A 23,006-nucleotide genomic window follows, 5' to 3' on the forward strand; every position below is an offset into this window, starting at 1 on the left:
AAAAGAACCAGGCTGCCTATGTGGCCCACTATTCTTGTCTATAAAGAAGTCACCGAAGTAGTTCAGATGAAAAAAAGCCCACATTCCATCGTAGCACATTGTCATCATAGTAAAAGCACACAATCACCTATATCACATGAGCTCCGCCAGTCAAGTCCATTGTTCAAACAATTGTGTTGGCGCCGAACTTCATGTTGAACTAGAAGATGACTGCATCCTTCAGCAGGGGGTTACTGATCCACTGTGTGACGGAGCAAGGATCCACTGCATCATGGAGGAATAGGATGTTACTTCATATCATCCGATTCGAAGGTGGCTGTTCCGCCCTATTCTTGAAAGAGAGCGTTTATTATAGAGTGACAGCTCATATAGGTTGCTTCGCGGTACCTGCGGTATAGCCTCCGCAGGTCGTACTGAAAGTATCCATAAGCCGAGAGTCTCTTGTTTTGCCAATTAACGATATGTATTAAATATAAAAAAATAATATAAAAATAACACATATAAAAGCAAAAAAGCAGATATAAAAGTGCATATGTAAATAATGAGGTGTAAACAGAGTTCCTAAAAATAAGCAAAACGGCCATGACGAAATCCCCAAGCTCCCCTACCGCCCTTGCTCTCCCCGTTATTTCACACATATCTAGGTACACTTCTTACCACTTCCTTAATTCAAATCAATTCCCATCACAATTAACACCATGTTCGCCCGCCGTATTGCAACCAACATCCCCCGCGTTCGCGCGCATGCATCTCTCTTCCATAGCACCGCGCCCGCGTTTGTGCAGAAGGGCGACGCCATCCCCAACTTGGACGTCCTGGTCGAGAACTCCCCCGGTAACAAGGTCAATTTGGCCAAGGAGATCAAGAACAAGGCTGTCATTATTGGCACACCGGCTGCTTTCAGTACGTGAACTCACCCTATTTTCGTAAGGAATCAAAAGCTCCTTTTCGGGACTAACATTTTTCAAGGCCCTGCGTGCTCCAGCACCCATGTTCCTGGTTTCATCAACCACCCCAAGCTGAAGGAGGCTGGCCAGACTTTCGTCATCTCTGTCAATGACCCCTTCGTGTAAGCTATGATGTCCAATTGTTGGGTGAAAAGCTTTGTTGGAACATTTGTTGACAAAGCTATCGTATAGGACCAAGGCTTGGGCTGATTCCCTTGATCCCTCCGGCAAGAGCGGTGTAAGTTCTTTCTTCCTTTTGCTTTTGTTTGATTCTAGCGACAGAGCTGATGTTTCATTTTAAACAGATTCGCTTCCTCGGTGACCCCACTGGAAAGTTCACCGAGGCGCTCGATCTCAGCTTCGACAGCAGCGCTATCTTCGGTAATAACCGCAGCAAGCGCTACGTCCTGCTCGTCGAGGATGGAAAGGTCAAGGAAGCTTTCGTCGAGCCTGACAACACCGGTCTTAACGGTATGTATTTTCTGTCGAGTACATATGTACATTGTTCTATGCTAACATCACTTGAAAGTTTCCGCTGCCGAGAAGGTGCTCGGTTGAAGTCATCTTTAGATAGATCTCTAATATCCCTGCAAATACCAGTAGAAGGAAAATATATCATGGGCCCAAGGCACAAAATTTATTTCTGGTCCCTGCTGCACGGTATTTCGCAGTGCAGGATTTTAATGTACAAATATATCATTCTTTCCAACCCGGTAAACGCCTGATAATCGATCCCAGAATCAAATGGGCAAGCATATAGTTGAATGAATCGAGCAATTAGAAATCAATGGCCAATCACGCCTCAGGCATTGGTTTGGTGCACTTTTCTTCCAATTATCTCCCTGGTTCTTGAAGCGGCCATAATTCATTATATCACTGCCTCTTGGAAGATCAATTACTGCTGCAGCGCCTGCCACTGCTCGGGGGTATAGCACTTGGGTGTCCAAGCATGAATAGCAGCGATCTCGGCCTTGAGCGCGGAGTTGACGAGCCGGTGTCGCGCAAGCATAGTCTTGCTCTCGAATTGAGGGGAAACAATCACAGCCTGGAATGCCTGTCCACAGCCACCTAAATCGACCCAAAAATACAGAACGTCAGCGATCAGCGGTAGAAAAAAGAGAATATTTCGTCATTGCGCCATTCCCATTTTCATTTTCATACCCGATAGATCCTCAACCTCCACATGCTGCGCCTGCAGCGTTTCGGTCAACTTGTTCTTCAGGGATTCTGCGGTGATTCCAGATGTGTCGGCCATAGCAGCGTTGATGGCGGCGTGCGAGCGTGCGTTGAGCGAAAACGAGACCCGCTGGATGTTATTGTGAGGGCGGAGGAGATAGCGGCAGCTTCTGCTCAAGACGGTGAAGGAGGAGGTGCGGGAGAACATCAAGTATGGTCTGAAGGGAGAAGGAGAGAAGACGAGAGAAGATAAAGAGCCAAACCCGAGGTTATCGCGAAGTATGGGAGTTTGCCTTTATTACAAATTCGGAGCCTCCGGTCGGCTGTGGCTGGTGAGTGCACGTGTGTGTGGCTCATTATCAGTTTCCGTCCGTTGTTCTTCTGTCTTCAACGTGTTGACGCCTCTCTATGAATTTTCTTCGCGCTGCTACACGTCGATACTCTGCCATGCATATGCCAACTAAATCAGAATGCTCACCGTTCACCCATTGCGTGGTGAGCGCTATGAGAAAGCTGTAATTACCTCCCCCACTCGATTCCAGAGCTCCCCGCATTGTATGGAGCTTCATTTAACCTCTTATATGCAGATACCCGGAGGCGCTGGCAGACAAGAGCTTCGATAATACGGGATGTAAGCTCTTTCTTTTCTTCTTTTTGAAATATCATTCCATTGGCTTTCGCAATGTGCTGACCTCGCTCAACTGTAGTGCTCCTTGAAGCTCCTATCGACAAGACTCCTTTCGACAAATCCCGGAAACTGAACAACTCGGTCCTCCTTACTATTGACCTCACTACGGCTGTTGCCGATGAAGCCATTGAAAAGCGTCACTCGGTTATTGTCGCATACCGTAAGTCACATCCCAAGGAATTAGCATACATGCAATCAGACATCTCGTGAACGTCAACAAATGTCTACAATTGAACCACAAAACCTAACACTATACCTTCCCTACAGACCCAATCATCTTCCGCGGCCTGAAGTCCCTTACCTTCGCCGACTCCCAACAACGGTCCCTCCTCCGCCTAGCGCAGCATGGAATCAGCGTCTACTCCCCGCACACAGCAGTCGACACCGTTCCCGGCGGCATGGCCGACTGGCTCTGTGACGTAGTGACAGGAAACTTTAAACCCGTTAAAGAATCCCCGAAAGCTACCATCGAAAACTGCAACTCAAGCATGTACTCCGCCCCAACCTACCCGGAATCACCCATCCCCGCAGTGCAAGCCCCATCTTCGCAAGGACCGGCGCACACCAGATCCACAATCCACCCATCTCCGCCAGCCTCGATCCCGGAAGGATTCGAGTCAGCCGGCGCCGGCCGTCTGGTGACTTTCGCCAAGGAACAGCCGCTCACTACCCTGATTGACAACATCGCCTATGGAATTGGCCTGCCCGGCGGTATCCCCATCGCCATCCCGCAAGGCATGTCTGTTGATACTATATCCATCCGCACAGTTGGCATGTGTCCCGGCTCGGGCTCGGGCGTGCTCCTCAAAGGTGATGGCGAGCTTCCTGATCTCCTCCTGACTGGTGAAATGAGTCACCACGAGGCTTTGGCTGCCACGGAACGTGGGTCTGTTGTTATTTCGCTTTCGCATACTAACTCGGAACGTGGGTATCTGCGTTCGGTGATGCAGCCTAAATTGCAGGACGAGGTTACGGAGCAGTGGAGTAAGGCTTTCTTGGATTCTATGAAGGCTATTGACGACGTTACTAAGTTTGGTGGGCTTGCACCATCGTCAACTGCATTACTGACTCGGGACCTTTATAAGGAGAAAGGCGTTGCTTGGGTTTCTGTCAGTGAGGCTGATCGTGATCCCTATGGTATTATGATTTGGCGTGGTAACTAGACTTGCTCTTCTGTGCTGCCCTTGGGTCTGCCCGTGATATCTAACAAAATGAGATGAAAAGCGATAATTAGTCACAATTAGACATCATGAGAACATTTTGGTTCACACGCACGAAAGTATTTCAGCTAGAACCCAATGAATTTGACTACATAAAGTTGTAACCACGCTTGGACTAGAGTTATGCAATAGGAGTCTGATAAGGTGGCAAGAAAGTGGTTTGAAATGAGAAGGATATCCTAATGGCAGACAGTGACGGAAACAAGAAAGTGTCTTGAGAGAATAGAAGACAAGATGAAGGACCCAGGTCAAACCTCGAAGAATGCAGGTTATCGAAGACGCGAAAGAAAAAGAAAGCTTGAGTTTTTAGCCTTCCCTTCACAGCTTCATCAAACCCACAGCTCATGGATGTAGGAAGATTGTGGTATCGGGTAGCGATGGGGATAGAAATGAAGGAAACAAGAACAATGAGACCGGGTAAGAACCAGACAACCAAGCCCCCGAATAACTGAACGAGAAACAGAAAGAAAAAAATGAGATAGATGGTATCCGCGTGAGTGGCCTTAGCGAAGTCAGGAATGAATCAATAAAGAAGAGCCCCACGAAACAGTGACTACAGATCAATCAGGCTGCCACCGCGCTGTTGCTGTTGCTGTTGCTGACCTCCCCAAGGGTTGTTATTGGTAGGCTGTTGCTGTTGCTGAACATAGCCTGTCTGCTGCGGCACACCTGTGAATTGTTGGTTGAAGAATGGGTTTCCGGTGGCAGTAGCATGTAAGCGGTCCAAACCCTGACCAGCAGAATTGACGAATGTGCCGGGTGCTGTGTGCTGTGCGGGAATTCGAAGGTCTCCAACATTGCCGAAGGTATCCTGGCCTTCGCCCGACCCGAGAAGGGCATTGAGACGAGCATGGTGAGGGTCCTGTGGTGGGGTACTCTTTGGTGGCTGTGGGGCTTGGAAGCCAGCGATCGGGTTGGGCTGAGTGGGTTGGGCGAAGAGCGAGCTTTGGCCATACTGTGCATTGTTCTGGGCAAACTGATTCGTTGCACGGTCCTCCGACAGGGAATTAAGTGTTGGTGGGCCTGTTTGTGCAGGGTTGTTGAACTGTGTTTGAGTACGCTGAGCGAAGGGGTTGTTTGATCCTGTCGGCATGGGCTTGAGGGCATCAGCGGGTTGCAGATGCTGCTGAGACTGGTTTCCGGCCCATGGGTTGTTGCTTCCTGCGTTTTGGTAGTTCTCCTGGGGCTGTTGCTGCTGCTGCTGCGAGAAGACATCCCCTCCATAAGGGTTGTTGGGGTTGAATGCGGTGTGTTGGGGTTGAAGAGTTGCCTGGGGTTGCAAAAGGTTATTCTGTTGCTGGCCGTAAGGGTTCTGATCAAAGGCCGAGGGCTGTGCCTGGTAGCTGTTGGCGTAGGGGTTATTCATGCCGGTGGGCTGGTTTTGGAATCCTGTCGGTTGCGCGTACTGGTTGTTCAAGTAGCCGGTCGTCATAGGCTGTTGCGCATTGATCGGGTTGCCAAACCAGTCCACAGCACCTTGCTGTTGGTAGCCCTGGTTGTAGCCGGTTGGCTGGACTTGAGCTGGGGTGTCATCAAAGAGAGCCTGGGCGTTGCTCTCTTCCAATTCGCGCTTCCGGAGTTCCTCCTCCTCCCTGCTAAGCTTGATGGCCTTGGCAAGATCCTCATCGTCCTCAGTCGCCCTTGCTTCCTTGGCCCGTCGCTTGCGCTCATCCTCTTCGGCCTTGCTAGCTTCAATAGCTAAGCGGTATTCAGTGTCGGAATCATCATCTCCGTTGCGTCGGCGTCGGTCTCTGCGCGGTGGTTCCACGGGGGAGTGTCCGTAGCCTTCATCGAGTCCGCTCACGCGAGTCTTCCAGAGTTTGCGATCTGAGCGTTCACTGCGTAGACGATCTTCATCCAGTACCAGTGCAGTCAATTCCTTTGCTGCCACCCGAACTACAGAACACCAACCTGTCAGTTTTGCAACCCCTCTGGTTTTCCAGGAACAACGTACCGTTCTGGCCAACATCTCTTCCTTCCTCATCCACATATGTGAACTCGCGCAAAGTCTTGATAATATAGACATTTTTCCGGGCCCATGTTACCACCAACTCTGAGCCTTCGTGGAGACAGTAGTCCAAGACCTTTAGTGACTTCAGCACGTGGCGCCAGTTCTTGCCCTTATCGTTGAGTCGCTTGTCAAGCATGTCCATGATCTCGTAGAACTCGTTCGGACTATTATGCAAATGGCGTTAGCGGCACCCACACGGTTGATCGCTGCCTCAACTCACCTCCCGAAAGTCATGGCGGCAATCTCGGACATGTCGGTGCCCGTAGGGCCCCAGGGGTCATTACTAGTGGCTGAAAAAGAAAGTTAGCAACTTGGTTACAATCTATGCGGGGTGCAGGGGCGCAATGCAGCAAGCAAACCCCCAGGAAAAGACAGGGGCATTAAGCTGGGGTAACAGCAGTTCTAACATGCGCCCGCAACTCAATAATCGCTCGGAAGTTTGATGTAGTGAAATTGGCTCGTACCATTTCGAACCTTGACCTGCACTGAGGAATATCCTTTTGTGACGTTCTTCACGCTCCGGACGACTTTGGACATGGTGGCGGTGATGTGACGGTCGCAATTTTAATATGGATAAATCGTAATCGTCGGAAATTGATGTGAAGGAGTAATGTAGAAGAGTATTAGGCTGCCAAGCACACACAGTCCTCTTTCTCCGTGTCGCGGCCCAAGATAGTTGTCAAGCGAGTGACTCCTGCCTTGAAATGGACAGGGTGGCAGGTACAAAGGTGGTGAAGGGGGATTGGACTTTGGATTGCCTGAAAAGGAAATATTGGCAAACGATAGTCGACAGACAACGGTTGAAAGGTGAAAAGTGAAAGAGAGGAGAGGGGATGGCGCGAACGGGGGGGAATGAGAGGGCTTGGCAGTGACGAAGCAGTTTGGACCAAACTTTTTATATTGGCACTGTTCAAAAGATCTACAGTTGGAAACCTTGTAGAGTTGGAAGATTTTTCATTTCATTCTCAAGAACAAGAATCAGCATTAAGATCACTAAGATGGTCTAACATGTATAGTGCATGTCCAAGTTCCGTTACGCCCTCGTGGCCGGAGGTCCGGTCTAATCACCGTGAGCTTACTTTTTCTCCTTTTTTTTTTCCCTTTTTCCCGATATATATAGCCTAGAACAAACAATTCACTATGTAACTTCTATACATTGCATTTTAGTCTGACATTAAAATCAAAGCCAATTACAATTGTTTGGGTATCAAGAAGCCTAAGAGAAAAACATGGCATGTTACCCGCCACATGTGGCGGCTTTGGGCCGCGTAATAACTCTTGATCAGGCTCAGGCAACAGTCAATTGGCTATACTTTTTATATACAGATACCATATGTACCTTGGTAGTACATGTTGTTTATCTTATATTCATTTTACTGTGTTATCTCTTAGGAAAACCAGGCTACGTCATTTGCTCTTCTAGAATGCAATGATACTCTTGGCGCTCCGATCGTAGGTCCACATTGGGGTTGATATCGGAAGTTTTATATCCCATTTTTTACTACTTTGAAGTTATCTCTGATGTAAAATAAACCTCTGATAATTCTATTGTATGACTAGGTGCTGATGATTGAGTCATGCTCTGTAGTTCATATATGTAAATGACCATTGAATTGAATGATCTATGGGCTGTACATAGGATATATCTACAATAGGACTCGTTGGAGTAATCACTACTACATACGGAATCTCTGAATACTTGGCCGATATTCTCTTCCCTAGGGACTCTAATTCATATATAAGGATGAGTTATAACCATAAGGTAGAGTAGGAGGGGTAGGTATTGGGCGATTTATACCTGTCATCTTATGGTTTCTGAGGGCTGGAAAATTGAAAAATGGTGATCGAGAGGGGAAAAAAGGAAGAGAAGTTGAGGACGAGAGGGGGTTTATACTCCCAGCATACGCACCTTCCCTGATCAGATGGTATTGCTCTTTCCCATTCTGTAAAACATTTGTTTACACGGAGTTCTCGAGGAAGGAACCCTATAGTGCCCGGTTTGTGTTCGAGCACTGTGATTTCAGATGGATACTGTAACAATACAATTTCTGTAACATTCAAGTTGAATGCTCCAATGTCATCTGCAAGTCTCCAAATATATATTGTTCAAGAGACTCAAGCAATTCCATCAGACAGTGTATCAGCAATACTTCCAATGAACCCTTTATTCTGCATCCCGTCCACCCATTCGCTAGGAATCGAGTCAACCCCATAGAACGTGCCGGCAAGACCTCCATAAACAGCCCCTGCGGTATCCGAGTCACCACCCAAGTTGACAACTGCCAACGCCCCTTCCTTCCAGGTGTCATACTTGAAGAATGCCCAAAGGGCGCACTCTAGTGTATCGACAACCCACCCACTGCTGGTTATCTCACTAGGCGCCTTGGATTTCCAGTCGTTGATTGTCCTATATCTGTATAGTGACATACGCTCCTTTAGATCAGGGTGAGTAAATGGGAACACGGATAATGCATGGAAGAGTTGCTTCTTCGTTTCACCTATCAAAAATGTCAGTGGCAAATATCGAAAGAAGTCGGAATCAGCACCAACCATTCATAGCCTTGCACACCAACTCCGTATACGCTTCACAGGCTTCCACACAAGCCATTGAAGGATGAGTGATCTGGCTATGCTTTCTGGCGACTTCCCTCGCCAATGTAGAATTATTCCAGTAAACAACCCCGATGGGGACAATCCTCATCAAGCTCCCATTGCCAGAGTACTCATTGTAATTCAATGCATCAATGACCATCACCTGTGCAAATTCGAAATCTCCTCCCTCCATGCCATACTTAATCCATTTCCTCAGAGAGATGCGAGTGGATCTTCCTACATCCCACGAGTGACCGACAGTGCCGAAACGGCCTTTGGTTAGCCAGTCGACAAAGTATTCAATTGACAACGTATGGTTGTATTGCATATCGGACTTGGAGAACGAGCATGCCAAGGCTAGAGTCATAGACCCATCATCAGAGTAGGATCTTGTTCATGTTAGTTACAGGGGCTCCGCATGCATCTCTGTCATAGAAACTAACCCAGCTGGTTGACTGAAGGGCTCGACATATCTTAGGGTTGTGATCGGCTTGAATGTTCCTGCATCTCTGAATTGTACTGGGCCACCGAGTGCGTCTGCTACACAGACCCCCCAGATAGCGCCTTTGGCTCGAGATTTCAATGATGGAGACATGTTTGGATTTGTTTTATCCAAAGGCGATTTCGTCTTATTTAATCTCGAAAAGGTCTCGTCTGAAATGTGTGACTCAAAGACGAAACAATGGAAAGTTAGAAACCTTCGAATATTAAGTAAATATTGAGTCACCGCAGGGCTGAGCAGGGGGACTAAATAAGAAAGTAATATAGAACCTTACTTAAAAGCGACAAGCGCAAAGAGCTATAACTTCAATACGAGCCTTCCAAGGTTGGGAGTTATACGGAGACTAAGCCTCACGCTAGGCACCCGTCCACACTACCCAACTCTGAGGTCAGGTGCTGTTATCTGAACACCTCATCTCTAACTCTGTGGCTGATGATATTCTGGCAAAATTGCCCTTTAAGATAAATGTAGCAAGGTACGATTCAGCAGCTTATACTCGAAGTGTTTAATTTCCTAAACACCTATTTATGACGAGGTCAGACAGCTTCTTTCACAGGCTGCCCATTAGTTTCCTTCGCCAAATCCTCTACAGTTTTCCATTTCCATAGTTTCTGATCAGGGTTAACAAGATCATTATCGTTCCCAAGACAACCAGGAATATGAGCAATACTTCCATCACCCATCAAGAACCACATATAGGGAGCCGGATCCCATGAAGGCTTAGCAATAGTCTTCGTCTTATATTCCTCATATGGGAGGCAGTCAATATCAATACGTCCCGCACCAGCAGACTCCATAATGCCCGCGATCTCTGCAACCGAGCGCGAGTCACCGCCAACATGAACAATATTAGGGATTTTCTCTACCGGCATAGTTGCCAATGAGGCAACCGTCCTGCCGACATCGCCAAGAGAGGTAAAAGACACCCGTGTGCGGAACGACCCAACACTAGTATACTTCCCGTTCTGAGTGTCGAGACCGAACCATGGCCCGATACTGTCTTCCAAGAACAGGCCGCAGAATACGCGGCAAATCTTCATGTGCGTGACGACTGGCTGCGCGTTTGCCAGATGCTTCTTCTTCTCGTGCCACTCTAGGTGGACGAAGTTGTGGCCGTAGTGGTCGACGCCGAACTCGGAGGGGAAGTAGACTTGGATGTCAGTTCGGGGGAGGGCGGCTGCGATCTTTGTTTTGAAATCGTGCCCTGTGGGCCCGATTGCGTTTACGAGGATTTGTATGCCTTGTAGCGTTTCTTCGAGGTTGTTCTCGTTGTAGCGACGAGCTGTGAGTTTTACGCCAGATTGGGAGGAAGAAGGTTGGAAGAGACATGATTCATTTCTTGAGAGGAGTATTATCTCGGAGAATTTGTCTTGGAAGGTGGAGGAGAGGAAGGCTGTTGTGACGTGCTTGCCTAGATGCCCGGTGGCTCCGGCGATGGCAACAACTGGTCGTGTTATGGATGACATCTCTGCAGTTACTCAAAGAAAAGACTGTTTGGAATAAAAGGATGAGAGGGAAGCTGTGGTGAGTTTCAGCTTTATATCTATAATGTTGTACCCTCGATTATCTTTGCGTCATTAGCCACACACCCCGAGGTCTGGACCAACAGCCCTAATTAACCCACAGTGGCTTATTTTGGATACAAAGGAAGCAGTGCCCAATTAGATCAAATGAGATATAGGTATTCTATACCTATTGACATAGAAGTGTTTACATTGATGGCCCAGGCTTGATCCCGCTCCCATATAAGTACAACCCAGTGAAAATTAGTCTATATCAGAATGGGCATTTACATTGCGCTGTAACGTTTCATGAAATTCTCTCCTATACCACATACATAGTAAATCCAAAACTGATTAGTGTGTGACTGAGAATGTTGTTCGTCCCCGCATCAAAACACCAGATCCCATTGTGTAATCCGAGGGACCGACGCTTCTGCTAAAAAAAATGTAACTAGTCTTTTTTGCCCTTTTATTCCTAATCCAAGTCCTCACATTACTTCTCCATGCTTAGATATTTCTCCTCAGCTCCCTTGATGCACGCAATGTTAGCACCGAGCTTGTTGATCGTCTCAATGTACTCATCATAGGGGTCCGAGTCAAAGACAATACCACCACCAGCCTGGAGGTATGCAACGCCGTCCTTGACCATCATAGTGCGCAGCGCAATGCATGTATCCATTGCACCGGGCATTTCGGCCGAGCCATCTACATTGGCGCTGTTATATCCGAAGTATCCTACAGCGCCAGCATAGACACCACGCTTTTCACCCTCCAGCTCAGCGATGAGCTGCATAGCACGAACCTTGGGCGCGCCGGAAACTGTGCCAGCAGGGAAGATAGACCGGAATGCATCAAAGCGGGTCATGCCTGGCCGCAACACTCCTGAGACTTGGGAGACCAGGTGCTGGACGTGTGAGAATTTCTCCACAACCATCAGTCGGTCGACTTGTGTTGTGGTGGGGTCGCAAACCCTGTTCACGTCGTTGCGGGCAAGGTCGACCAACATGACGTGCTCTGCGCGGTCCTTGAGACTGCTACGGAGCTCCTCGGCGAGGGCGGCATCCTCCTCCGGGGTCTTGCCCCGTTTCACTGTGCCTGCGATGGGGTGGCTGATGATGCGACCCCGCTCTTCCTTTACTAGGAGCTCAGGACTGGCTCCGACAAGCTGGAAGTCTTGGCAGTCGATATAGAACAGATAGGGAGAAGGGTTGACGGTGCGAAGGTGGCGGAAGAGATTGTACGGGTGGAGAGAGGTGGGTCGTGATAGCCGCTGTGATGGCACGGTCTGGAAAATATCGCCCTTGGCGATGTGCTGCTTCAATCGCTTGACGTGACCTTCATATCCCTCCTGTCCGATGTTGGATGTGTACTCTTGGTTCGGAATGATCGGGCCCTGAGGTGGAAGTGGTGTGCGGTCCTGGAGTAGCGTATCGATCGTTTTCTGGATGATGGACTGGCCCTTGAGGTATGAGGTCTCGATATCGGTATCCGCCGAGGGAATGGGAACGTATGTAATGACCTTGACAACTTGGAAGAAATGGTCGAATGCAATGATGGTGTCGTAAAGCATAAAGAACGATTCGGGCACTCCAAGGACGTCCTTCATCGGCCGCGCGGTCTTGGGCTCAAAGTATCTAACACAGTCATATCCAACATATCCGATCGCTCCGGCGGTCAACGGTGGGAGGACTAATCCAGGTACTGTCGCGACGCGGAACTGAGAAAGCTCAGCCTCGAGATATGGGAGAGGGTCCGCTGCTGGGCCATGGCCCTCGCCGGTCTTGATGACCTTTCTGGGGTCTGAATGGGAGGAAGGGTAAGCGATGGACTCGGATCAAGACTCCCGGTATCACCAACCTGCGCCAACAAAGCTGTATCGCCCAATAGTCTCCGTGGTAGCAGCACTTTCATACAAGAATGATAACCGCGAGCTATTCCTGCGAGTCAGCGATCTTGTCCGGTATTTCATGCCCCGCCTTATCGCCAATGTTGAAAAGAATCCAATGACTCACTTCTCCGCAATCTTCAAGTATGCCAATGTTGGGGTTAAGAGGTCGGCAGGGATCGACGCCGTAACAGGAAGTAGATTGGGAGGGAACTCGGAATTCCTCGACTGTGAGATCACTTCTCGCGCCGTCTCAAGGGACGGGATGCTGGCGACCTGAGTCATTGGTCAATGAGCATAAACAAAATCCCAACGGGGTTATCGGCGAGTAGAGAAACACAATAACAAGACGGACTCATACTTACAGGAGTTCCCATTTTGTTAAAAGTGGCTGATATTGACGATACTAGTCAAGAGAAAGGATTGAATTGGCGGTGGAAAATGATTCACTGTGGGGGGTGGGTATGGATACTATCGGTCCAGGAATGCGCCCGACCTGCACTATTAGATTTGAGGACAAGATAACACAGATCAATTTCAGGGCTCTTTATAAATTAACTGAAAAACAAGACCAGACTAAGCTCCGTACATGTCTCGTGTCTCACGAGTGTGTCCATGTGGCCTTGATGATATGCATCTAGAAACGGACTAGCGTCGAGGGGTATATCGATTATCGATAAAGGGACTATGGATGGATGTATCCTATGTTTGTACAGACACTTCCTTTGAAAATCGGGGTATGTTCTTGATTACAAGACACTAGAAGTGAGTTTCAGAAATCACAGATCCCACCGGAAATGGGGTGAGGTGAAAAAATGGAAAAAAAAGTCCTCCGTCGCCAGTCCATGTCATTCGCCGTGCCCACCAAAACCTGTCCCAAGCAATGCATGCCATTATGCATTTTCTAAAGAAAAATGTATGTTCACAGAAAGTAATAAGTAAGGGGGGAAAACGGAGAAACCATGGTGATATGTCTTCGATGGAAAGAAATTGAAAAAGGCTTTTCAAGCGGGATTGACAGATTAGTTCAAGCAGGGCATGAGTCGTGAGTTTTATGTGGCTCCAGGTCTGTTTCAAACCCGCTTTGTCATCGTTGCAAATTTATGATTGCCATCTTGGGAGATTAGACTGTCAGTATGGGGGACATTGACACCCGTAAACAGACCAGAATGCATACCTGTTTACTGAAGCCATAGGCAAGTCGTTTGCCATCTGCATCCCAGGAAAGGGCTCGATGGGGGTCCGGGTTTGAGTGACCATTCTGTCCATGGTGTCCATTATGTCCGTTGGTCATGCGGTCGACTTCCTCTTTCTTCACCTCAGGGCTAGTTGCAGTCCAGGTAGATATGAGATTACCACCGGGGTGTTCAATGTTCCAGATAAAGAGTCCGTCCTTGCTAGCTGCACCGAGAGCATATCCATCGGGGGAGAAAGATCCGGTAATAGCGGGGTTTGAGTCTAGGCTCAGCTGATGAAGGTTCGTGTAATCCTTTGTATCGAGGTTGACCTGCCAGACCTTGACCTTACCATCCGCCGAGAAAGAGGCAAACTCAATCCGATGGGGATCAAATTGAGGACTGATATCAATGCCGGTGATTCTGTCCTTGTGGGCGTTTGAGATCAGAATGTCATGGGTGGGGATCCAAATCGAAGCGCTCAGTCCAGAAGCCACGATAGCGACCGAATGGAACTCGGTTTGGACACAGCGAATGAACTCCCAGGTTGCGTTATCTCTGGGAGAATCGAATGTCTTAACCAAACGGAGACTGTAGTCCACTTCGCATTGATAGACTGCACCATCACCAGCAGCAAATGCCAGGTTGCGCCCACACCACGCGAGATCATAAACATGGTTCTCAATTATTTGAGGTGGAGGGAAAACATCTGGTCGGCGGCCGTCGTCCCAAAGTGCAAGTTCGGATACGTTATGATTCGAGGCTACAACAATCAGTTGCGAGCTACCGGCTGCCCAGTGCAAGCCAGTGATAAGTCGGGGTACCTCGGGTAGTAGATCCACTGCGTCTCCATTGACGTTGTACATGGTGATAGTGCCCCTGTCATCAGTACAAGTCGCGACAGCCAATTTCTCACCAATGGCATCCCAGGCTACGGTCGAGACAGTTGTGTCGCCCCTCTTGAGTTCGAGAATTTTCTTCTGAACGGGCTCTGATGACACCGACAGTCTCCATAAGCTGCAAAAGAAATCACCAGCTCCCACAATCACAGTAGGATCTTGAGGGCGCCATACAACATGGGTCACGTGATGATCCGGATTCAGTAAGGCGGTGTTGGGGGTCAAATCAATGGGCTTGGCGGGGGCGATCTGGACGCGAGCGCTTTCGCCGTTTTCCAAAGTGGGTAGTTCAGGGATCTCCTCGGCCATGCTGACATCACCATCCTCATCCATATGATCAGTATCTGGCTGACTTTCAGTTTGCGCCTTGTCCTCCATTGACTCATCGCTATCAGTTTCATCCTTTCGGGTATCCTTTCCGGGCTCGGCATGGCCGTTCACCGGGCGGTCGCGCGCAAGTTGGCCCGGCGAATCTGGGTCCTTGCCGACAGCCCCATCGCGACTGTCCACTGACCCAGTTTTGGTTCCAATTTCAAAGGGCTCTGGTCCAAAAAAATAATCAGACGGTGAAATGCTTCTCTGATTGCCCTCCTGTGCATTAAGTTTAGTTTGATTTTCAATTAAGGAATCCCAAAGGAAATCAGTTTTCCCCCCCTTGGCGCGTAAGAACTGTTTAAAATGAAACACATACCTTGTCTAACGAGGATTCCATCTCGTGGTATTGCAGGCCTTTCTGGACCAGCGACACCAGCGCATGGGTTTTAATGTAAGGCGCAAACGGGAGTGTCTGCGGATCAGGGAACCACGCGCGCTGCAGAGAGACAGCGGCATCGCCATGACCTAGTTTGAGTTAGAGGTCAAATTGTGGAAAGTCAAGGGGCAATATGACCAACCTGATTCTTGGAGGTACCTAGAAAGATATTAGTTCTGCGGCAGATGCATAGGTTTGCATTACACTCACCTCCATATTAAATAGTTGACATGATGCGACGTGAGGTCAGGTTGTGCCATGATTACATGTGCGACCAGCTAAGGGCCGCGGACATGCCAGAGAGGGAAGAGCTGTTTTGCCGATGAAAACCAATGTGGAGGCTTTGATGCGCGGAGACGGAGCTTCAGGAACACGGAACACGAGGCCGGAAGTGAGTTGGAACTTCCGGATAAATAGAAAAGGGGGATGCTGGTATTTTCCGCAAAGAATTTAAGACTTTGAGAGTTGAAGATCGAAGAGAAAGCCAAGACAAGGGAGAAATTGGAGCTTTTGGGAGGGGAAAGAGACTGAGAGAGTAGAGGTAAGAAAAAGTGGGATTCAAGGTCAAGAAGAATGAAAGCTATTCGGTGGTTTCATAGAAATAGAAACCAAGTATACAAGGGTAGAGAAGAGAGAAAGAGAGAGTGTGTGAAATGAAGATCTGAGATTAAAGGATCCAGAATGTTTGGCAGAAGTCCATTTAGCACACACTAGCCACTTGGATCCTCCCTGTGGCGTCGGGGGTCCTCCACACTTCTTGAACTTCTTTTCACCAAGTCAAAATTTTTCTTTTTTTTTCTATTTTTCTTTAACATTAGAATTTTTAAGTCATTCTAATAAGACTTGATCAAATATTGAGATCTATTTTTACAACATTGTGACTTCTCTCTTGTTAAGCGCCCAAAAATGGGGTTCTCCACACATCGGGGGATTTCAGCACGAGCACCCTTTCAATCCAATTCGAAGTACTATATTGCTCTGTGTCACAAGTTAACAACTTACACTTACAATAATATCTAACAGGGATTATACCATTCGGACATATACTAACCTGAACTCTCTGAACTGCATCTACCCGAAGCTGCAGGTCAATCGCAGGTGGATCGTGGCTAATGAAGCCGCCTACCTGACATTGGCTCATCTTATATCCTATAAGAAGTACTCTATAAGTACATATTTTTTTTTAATTTTTTACTTCTTTACTTATTTACGTACCTTATGTATGAACTTGTATTGAATATACTTTGGTAGGTTCCTTTCATCTACTCTAAGTTACCTAGAAACTCCTATTATGGAGTGTCTGATAGGTGGCTAAGTACTCCGTATGATGTTGGATGTTGGATGTTATGACTCTAATTATTTTTTCTAGATACAACCTTGGAAGTCTTCAATAACCATTTTATGTGCTTTTATTTTTGTCTGCTCACTCCGATCTAATCTTATATGCAAATCGATAGAACTGAAAACAAAAACAAACAAAAAAGAATAAAAGGTCAATAGTATGCAATTAACAAAGAATATGAGATAATGGCATGAAATATAAGTCAATAACCATAGTCGAGTCGAAAGCTACATGTAACTATGTGGTAGTTGTACAAAGTAGATTGTGCCTTCGATCTCGGCCAAAACATGGCTGATACTTCCGCCCTCAGGCGTCCGCAAAAGTCTCCCACCTCAACTTTCTCCCTTGTCGATCTGTAGCGTCTTGCAAGAGCTCCAAGCGAGCTCCAACATGTCGCTCCGAATTAACCTTCCCCCTGCGACTCGAATCTGTCTTGTCAGTCTTCTCACCCTCTCGCTACTCTACAATATTGCCAGATGGCGACAAATTGACACCACCGGCGGAACCCCGACCATCTCTCCTCTCGTTCCCTATCTAACCCTCGTGCCCTCATACTTCTACTATTATCCCTGGACAATCGTCACGGCAACCTTCGTCGAGCAGAACATATTCACCGTCCTGCTAAACGCCGCCACTGTATTCTATGGCGGCAAGTACCTCGAACGCGCGTGGGGCTCGCGCGAGTTCAGCAAGTTCATCGCGGTCGTCGCCGTGATACCCTGCGTCGCTATCATCCCAATTTACTTGATCTGGGGAGCAGTCGGAGGCTCTTCAACCAGAGCGTACGCACCGCCCATCTCCCTCTCCGCAATACGAGCAACTCGCTTTCCACTCTATACCAAACACTAACCATCTCATAAAAAATTAGCCTGACCCAAATCTGTGGCGGCGTCTCTATCCAAGCCTCCTTCCTAGTCGCCTTCAAACAGCTCGTTCCGGAACACACCGTAACAATCTTCAAAGGAATAATCAAGATGCGCGTAAAGCATTTCCCCGCTCTCTTCCTCCTCCTAAACACCATCAGCGGCCTCGCCATCGGAACACACACCGCTGCAATCCTATCCTGGCTCGGAATCCTCACCAGCTGGACCTACCTTCGCTTCTACAAGCGGCAGCCCGACCTAACCGGCACCTCGAGCGGCACAGGCATCAAAGGCGACGCCAGCGAGACGTTCGCATTCGCCTGTCTATTTCCCGACGTGATGCAGCCGCCTGTGGCGTTCGTTGCGGAAAAGATTTACGCTCTGCTGGTCGCATCTAATATCCTGACGCCGTTCTCAGCGGACGATATCGCCTCCGGAAATGAACTGGTGCTGGCGAGAGGCGAAGCGGGCTTGCCCACGCTATTGAATAGCCAGCGTGGATCCAGGGGTGCGGCTAAGCGCGAGGAGGCGGAGCGCAGACGCGCTATTGCGCTCAAGGCTTTGGATCGCAGGTTGCAGGCTGCCACTGCTGGGCGCCCGCAGACTCACTCGCCTGGCTTAGGAGAGTCTAGTTCGATGCCGCGTCCTGTTGCGACGAATCCGGCTCCGCCTGTTGGTCAGAGCATGCTGGGGGAAACGAGTTACAATCCTGACCATGCTTGAGTGTGGTCGAGTGCTTATTTGTTTCTAGCTCGGGCGTTTTGTGACACACTTTGGGATTTGGCCTTCTGGACATATTCGCATTCGTGGCATGGCTGGTTTCTGGCTTGATTTTTTTTATGCTGATAGTTATACGGATAGTGTGTGCACTTCTGATGATGTACATGATTTGTTCAACTTGGGGTTTTATTTCTAGTTATTAGGCTGATATCTTAGCGCCTGTGTGATGTGGCTTTTTGGCCTGTCTGATTTGTGTTTTATACCATACAAAGCTTGTATGCTAATTGCTATTAAAGCACCATTTTCACTTTGTTAATCTGTAACAGCCATGTTAATGGGGTATCCGCTCTATTTTACTATGTCGATCCTAACCGGCTATTTGCCTTCCACGTCCATCTCCATCTCAGCCTCCTCTTCGTCTAGCAATGGAATAAATCGAAAGTCCACAAAGCACACTGGTCCATTGGGACCTTTTACCCCAGCACCAATTGATCTGCCCACTGGTGCATTATGATCATCAAGCTCAACCATGAACTGTAAGCTCAACACCCCCTGCCGATCCCCACGGATACTGACCTTATTAGCGACAGACATGGCTCTCGCGGCCTTGCGGATCAACGCAAAGCGATACCTCTGTTGGATTCGATCGCCCATAGAAGAAGGAGGAGATACAAGGAAAGTCTCCGTGACCGTAGGTGCAAGCTTAGCTCTGGTTGCGCGAGCCCGGGAAGAGCCATCATCGAACAACACCTTATGCATTTGGGATTGGGTAGTGCTTTGACCAGCGCCACCGGCGATCTCGTTGTGCTGGTCAACCGAGAACTCCACAGTGGATTCACTGAACGGCCCGCCCGCACCAGAGAGCGCAAAGTACGGTTCTCGCTTGGCGCACGCGGACAGTTTCAGGATCGTAGGGGTGGAGGAGTCAAGTTCTGCGATGGAATTGTGAAGCCAGGCAGAGCGCATGATGATTTTCATGATGATGGCGTCACGCTGGAGGGGAATGTCTGCTTCGTCTTCGTCAGGCTCATAGGTTACTAGCTCGCAGGTTGTTTTCACGCCAGCTTCGGTGATGGTGATGCTCAGCGGGGCACCGTGTTGAGCGTATCGAAGGGTACAAGAGCGGTCCATGAGCAGGGCTGGGGCATTGAAGGCGCTTGACGAGGCGATGCCAGTTTGCGTGATGCTAGTGTCGCGGGGTCGATTGAACTCGGAGAGCTCGTTGATGCCAAAGATCTTTAGGGTTTCGAGGATTGCGGAGAGGGAAACGACAAAATGTGGGAAAGTCTCGTTTTGTGAGGAGTCATTGTCGCCTTGGGATGTTCCGTTCTGGTCGGTCGATGTGTTGAATGTGTAGCTGGTGAAGAGCGACTTGTCGAGGAAGGCTAGTCCTTGGATGACGCGGCCTTCCTCCACTGAAAATCGAAGGCCATCTGGGGTGATTTGGACGGTGGCCTTATGTGCGAAACCAATGCAGGAAAGCAGTGTGTAGAGATGGTGGGCGTTGTTGGTGACGCCAGCGAAAAGGGGCTCCATTTTATGGCGTAGGCTGCTAGCCAGAACTTTTCACGTGCGGTATTGACACAGAGCAAAGATAATGAGTCCGAAGATGCGTGATGGCTTTGGGTATTCTAGTAGTACAGTCCCCCTTGAACCCAACGCTTATGGTACATTTGAGGGGACGCGCAATAGGAAAGGTGGCCGGTTAAACGTAGACTCCGGCGGCGCAGATCATGAACACAGCTCCAAAGCTATCCAAAATATCCAGTCAGTAGATTGTACGTCAAAATATGGGATGTAGCGTATTACTAACCCAAACGCCAGTGCGGCCGGGAGACCCAAGGATGCGATGCCGAGAAAAGACTGATCTGTTTGAGAAAATGTCAGATTTCAATTCAATTTTATAAGATTTCGAAAATAACTTACTCAAGCCAAAGAGAGTGGCTGTAACCAATGCTAGCAAAATCAGTTAGAGATTGGCTATTTTTGAAGCTATAGACCAACAAGCTTACCGAGGAGGAGCAAGTTGAAGCCGACGGAGAACTGGCTGTCCTTGGTAATGAGAGGAGTGAATGGAGTTGCAGAGGCTGCCTCCCAGACTTCGTTCAGAGACATTAGGATTGAATTTGATAAATGTAATTGAGAGACAATTGATGTATGTCGAAGATAAAGTGATATAGATCGACAGGTGTTGATCTGGCCCGACCGGTAGTTAGTTGTTCCGACCGATACCCCGATGTCATGGATGTCGGCGCAAGGTCAGGTTTGAAGATCAAGGACATCATGACTGACTCGCCAAAGAGTAAGTGACCTGTTATAATCTTATACCATTGATATAATTTTAACGAGTCACGATGGCAGGTTTTAAGCGCAAAGCCTCCGAGGACGCAGCTTCCCCGGAATCTGGACTGCAAATCAAGAAGGCGCGCACAGATTCCCCTGTGAAAGAGGTAAGAGGTCCTATGTGCTGCTAAATTGCTTCGCATTTGTTCTGACTACCCCGCACAGGAAGATGGCCTGCTCAAAAAACCACCGCTCCGCATTGTTCCATTTCCTGAGAAGGTACTCTCCCTCCCACACCATCTTTGTCTATGCATGATGGCTGATGATACACAGGCCGCTGTTCTCGAGGAACGCCGAGGTGATATCGAGTTTCGTGTCGTCAATAATGATGGTTCACACGATAGCTTTATCGTCCTTACAGGCTTGAAATGTATCTTTCAGAAGCAACTTCCGAAGATGCCTAAGGACTACATTGCGCGCCTTGTCTACGATCGATCCCATCTTTCTATGGCTATCGTAAAGCACCCATTGGAGGTTGTTGGGTATGTTACAAGTGTCAAGTACTGGCGACATTAATGGAATTAGGATACTGATCAAGCACAGAGGAATTACGTATCGTCCATTCAACTCTCGAAAGTTTGCTGAGATTGTCTTCTGCGCTATATCCTCGGATCAACAAGTGAAGGGGTACGGTGCGCACTTGATGTCCCATCTCAAGGTACGCACGCTTACAGGTTGCGATTCCTACCCATGGATCTGTATCTAACTTGCCCATTTAGGACTACGTGAAAGCTACCTCTCCCATAATGCACTTCCTCACCTACGCCGATAACTACGCCATTGGGTACTTCAAAAAGCAAGGCTTCACCAAGGAGATTACGCTCGACAAATCAATCTGGATGGGCTACATTAAGGATTACGAGGGTGGCACGCTCATGCAGTGTACCATGCTTCCCAAGATCCGCTATTTGGAGATGGGTCGCATGCTCACCAAGCAGAAGGAGTCCGTGCAAGCCAAGATCCGTGCCTTCAGCCGCTCGCATATTATCCACCCTCCTCCGAAGGAATGGAAGAATGGGGTGTACGCAATCGATCCTCTTAGCATTCCCGCAATCAAAGAGTCCGGGTGGTCACCAGATATGGATGAGATGGCTCGCCAACCACGCCATGGACCCAACTACAACCAATTACTGCACCTGTTGAATGATATGCAGAATCACAGTGCGGCCTGGCCATTCACACAACCCGTGAATCGAGACGAAGTTCCAGACTACTATGAGGTGATCATGGAGCCTATGGATCTGTCTACCATGGAAGAGAAGCATGAGAAGGACTTGTACCCGACCCCGCAGGATTTCATCAAGGACGCCATGTTGATCTTCGACAATTGCCGACGCTACAATAATGAGACCACACCCTATGCCAAGAGCGCAAACAAGCTTGAAAAGTTCATGTGGCAGCAGATCCGGAACATTCCCGAGTGGTCGGTAAGTATTTACAGTGTTTCTCACAAGATAGATGCTAACTATGGCTTCTAGCACCTTGCCGATAATCATTGATCTGAGGACATACATTTGCAGCGATGGTGTTTTTACGGAACGGCGTTGGGGACATTGGGATTTGATGGGCAATACCCTGTTGATAGATTACATGCACTTTGCACTTTCCACTTATGAATTAATACCAGTTTATGAATTTCTCTTTTAGGGCCTCATGTTAATATATTTCATAGACAGGTAGGAAGTATAAAAACGTTTATATGCATGATAATATCTGATGCAATAACCTAAAACATCAACGTTAATTTCTTCCCCCTGACAGATCATAATCTCCCGGATCATTGTTGTTGCGATATTGAGATTGCAGGAATAGGCTTCAACTTCACCCTTACCTCGAGGCTCTCGTTTCTTACGTGTTCTGAGTTTCTTTGTTTTCTTTGTTTGCTGTTGCTCTTAAACCCACGTTCCAATCTTGAAAGGTGACTTCAGGGGCTCTCCCGATATCTGCATCGTGTCCCCTCACGAGTAGTTCAATTATTTTCGACTCTCGTTTCGCTCTCAATTCTCTATCACTCGCTTCCAATCGCCTATATCTTACTCTTCGAATCTTTTGGGGTGTGTTGAGATCGCTCAGTCGCCCGCCGACGCGACCTTACTCTCTCCCCCCTTTTGCTCCCCCGCTTTCGCTTTCAAATTCCGACGCTCGTTATTCTACTGCCTACTCTAAACGGCCGATATGTCTCATGACTTTGTTGACGCGGAGTCGCGTAATCGCCTACCGACCCTCTTTGAAGTGCTCAGCCGCCGAACTCTCGCCCCGGTCGACCTCTTTTCGTTCTACATTTACATGCGCGACCAGCAGCGGTCCGTAGACTACCTAGACTTTTGGTAAGTGTAGGCTCATATTCAATGCCCGTATACAACGTTAACCAATATTTGAAGGCTTGATGT

At 48.3% G+C, this 23,006-nt stretch overlaps 11 protein-coding genes across 11 annotated transcripts; 4 read left to right on the forward strand and 7 right to left on the reverse strand.

Annotated features, from left to right (window-relative positions):
* Positions 1–698: 698 nt before the first annotated feature.
* PGRI_000590 (peroxiredoxin family protein) lies at positions 699–1,505 on the forward strand (the record flags this gene model as incomplete). The annotated part of the gene is made up of 5 exons (XM_040787772.1): positions 699–903; positions 970–1,069; positions 1,140–1,185; positions 1,253–1,418; positions 1,477–1,505. The coding sequence occupies 5 exons, from the start codon at positions 699–701 to the stop codon at positions 1,503–1,505; spliced, it is 546 nt and encodes a 181-aa protein (XP_040651544.1).
* A 337-nt stretch (positions 1,506–1,842) lies between these two features.
* On the reverse strand, positions 1,843–2,331 carry PGRI_000600 (BolA protein; the record flags this gene model as incomplete). Its single annotated transcript, XM_040787773.1, has 2 exons — positions 1,843–2,015; positions 2,109–2,331. 2 exons carry the CDS (start codon positions 2,329–2,331, stop codon positions 1,843–1,845), a joined length of 396 nt encoding a protein of 131 aa, XP_040651545.1.
* A 262-nt stretch (positions 2,332–2,593) lies between these two features.
* PGRI_000610 (Nif3-like dinuclear metal center hexameric protein) lies at positions 2,594–3,974 on the forward strand (the record flags this gene model as incomplete). Its single annotated transcript, XM_040787774.1, has 3 exons — positions 2,594–2,678; positions 2,831–2,971; positions 3,079–3,974. 3 exons carry the CDS (start codon positions 2,594–2,596, stop codon positions 3,972–3,974), a joined length of 1,122 nt encoding a protein of 373 aa, XP_040651546.1.
* Positions 3,975–4,584: 610 nt separating this feature from the next.
* Positions 4,585–6,579, reverse strand: PGRI_000620 (epsin; the record flags this gene model as incomplete). Its single annotated transcript, XM_040787775.1, has 4 exons — positions 4,585–5,927; positions 5,986–6,206; positions 6,263–6,332; positions 6,507–6,579. 4 exons carry the CDS (start codon positions 6,577–6,579, stop codon positions 4,585–4,587), a joined length of 1,707 nt encoding a protein of 568 aa, XP_040651547.1.
* Positions 6,580–8,157: 1,578 nt separating this feature from the next.
* Positions 8,158–9,229, reverse strand: PGRI_000630 (ADP-ribosylglycohydrolase family protein; the record flags this gene model as incomplete). The annotated part of the gene is made up of 3 exons (XM_040787776.1): positions 8,158–8,540; positions 8,593–9,023; positions 9,078–9,229. The coding sequence occupies 3 exons, from the start codon at positions 9,227–9,229 to the stop codon at positions 8,158–8,160; spliced, it is 966 nt and encodes a 321-aa protein (XP_040651548.1).
* A 443-nt stretch (positions 9,230–9,672) lies between these two features.
* PGRI_000640 (isoflavone reductase family protein) lies at positions 9,673–10,602 on the reverse strand (the record flags this gene model as incomplete). Its single annotated transcript, XM_040787777.1, has 1 exon — positions 9,673–10,602. One exon carries the CDS (start codon positions 10,600–10,602, stop codon positions 9,673–9,675), a length of 930 nt encoding a protein of 309 aa, XP_040651549.1.
* Positions 10,603–11,131: 529 nt separating this feature from the next.
* On the reverse strand, positions 11,132–15,608 carry PGRI_000650 (ADC synthase; the record flags this gene model as incomplete). Its single annotated transcript, XM_040787778.1, has 7 exons — positions 11,132–12,438; positions 12,496–12,569; positions 12,651–12,799; positions 13,701–15,188; positions 15,289–15,437; positions 15,491–15,507; positions 15,559–15,608. 7 exons carry the CDS (start codon positions 15,606–15,608, stop codon positions 11,132–11,134), a joined length of 3,234 nt encoding a protein of 1,077 aa, XP_040651550.1.
* A 1,472-nt stretch (positions 15,609–17,080) lies between these two features.
* Positions 17,081–18,276, forward strand: PGRI_000660 (rhomboid family protein; the record flags this gene model as incomplete). The annotated part of the gene is made up of 2 exons (XM_040787779.1): positions 17,081–17,472; positions 17,559–18,276. The coding sequence occupies 2 exons, from the start codon at positions 17,081–17,083 to the stop codon at positions 18,274–18,276; spliced, it is 1,110 nt and encodes a 369-aa protein (XP_040651551.1).
* A 372-nt stretch (positions 18,277–18,648) lies between these two features.
* PGRI_000670 (Rad1/Rec1/Rad17 family repair protein) lies at positions 18,649–19,809 on the reverse strand (the record flags this gene model as incomplete). The annotated part of the gene is made up of 1 exon (XM_040787780.1): positions 18,649–19,809. One exon carries the CDS (start codon positions 19,807–19,809, stop codon positions 18,649–18,651), a length of 1,161 nt encoding a protein of 386 aa, XP_040651552.1.
* Positions 19,810–19,978: 169 nt separating this feature from the next.
* Positions 19,979–20,388, reverse strand: PGRI_000680 (OST5 family protein; the record flags this gene model as incomplete). Its single annotated transcript, XM_040787781.1, has 4 exons — positions 19,979–20,024; positions 20,087–20,141; positions 20,200–20,229; positions 20,286–20,388. The coding sequence occupies 4 exons, from the start codon at positions 20,386–20,388 to the stop codon at positions 19,979–19,981; spliced, it is 234 nt and encodes a 77-aa protein (XP_040651553.1).
* A 126-nt stretch (positions 20,389–20,514) lies between these two features.
* On the forward strand, positions 20,515–22,115 carry gcnE (histone acetyltransferase GCN5; the record flags this gene model as incomplete). Its single annotated transcript, XM_040787782.1, has 7 exons — positions 20,515–20,575; positions 20,635–20,723; positions 20,782–20,835; positions 20,890–21,098; positions 21,160–21,274; positions 21,336–22,043; positions 22,095–22,115. 7 exons carry the CDS (start codon positions 20,515–20,517, stop codon positions 22,113–22,115), a joined length of 1,257 nt encoding a protein of 418 aa, XP_040651554.1.
* Positions 22,116–23,006: the final 891 nt, after the last annotated feature.

Source organism: Penicillium griseofulvum (genome assembly GCF_001561935.1).
Source record: "Penicillium griseofulvum strain PG3 chromosome Unknown contig_79, whole genome shotgun sequence".
NCBI lineage: Eukaryota > Fungi > Ascomycota > Eurotiomycetes > Eurotiales > Aspergillaceae > Penicillium > Penicillium griseofulvum.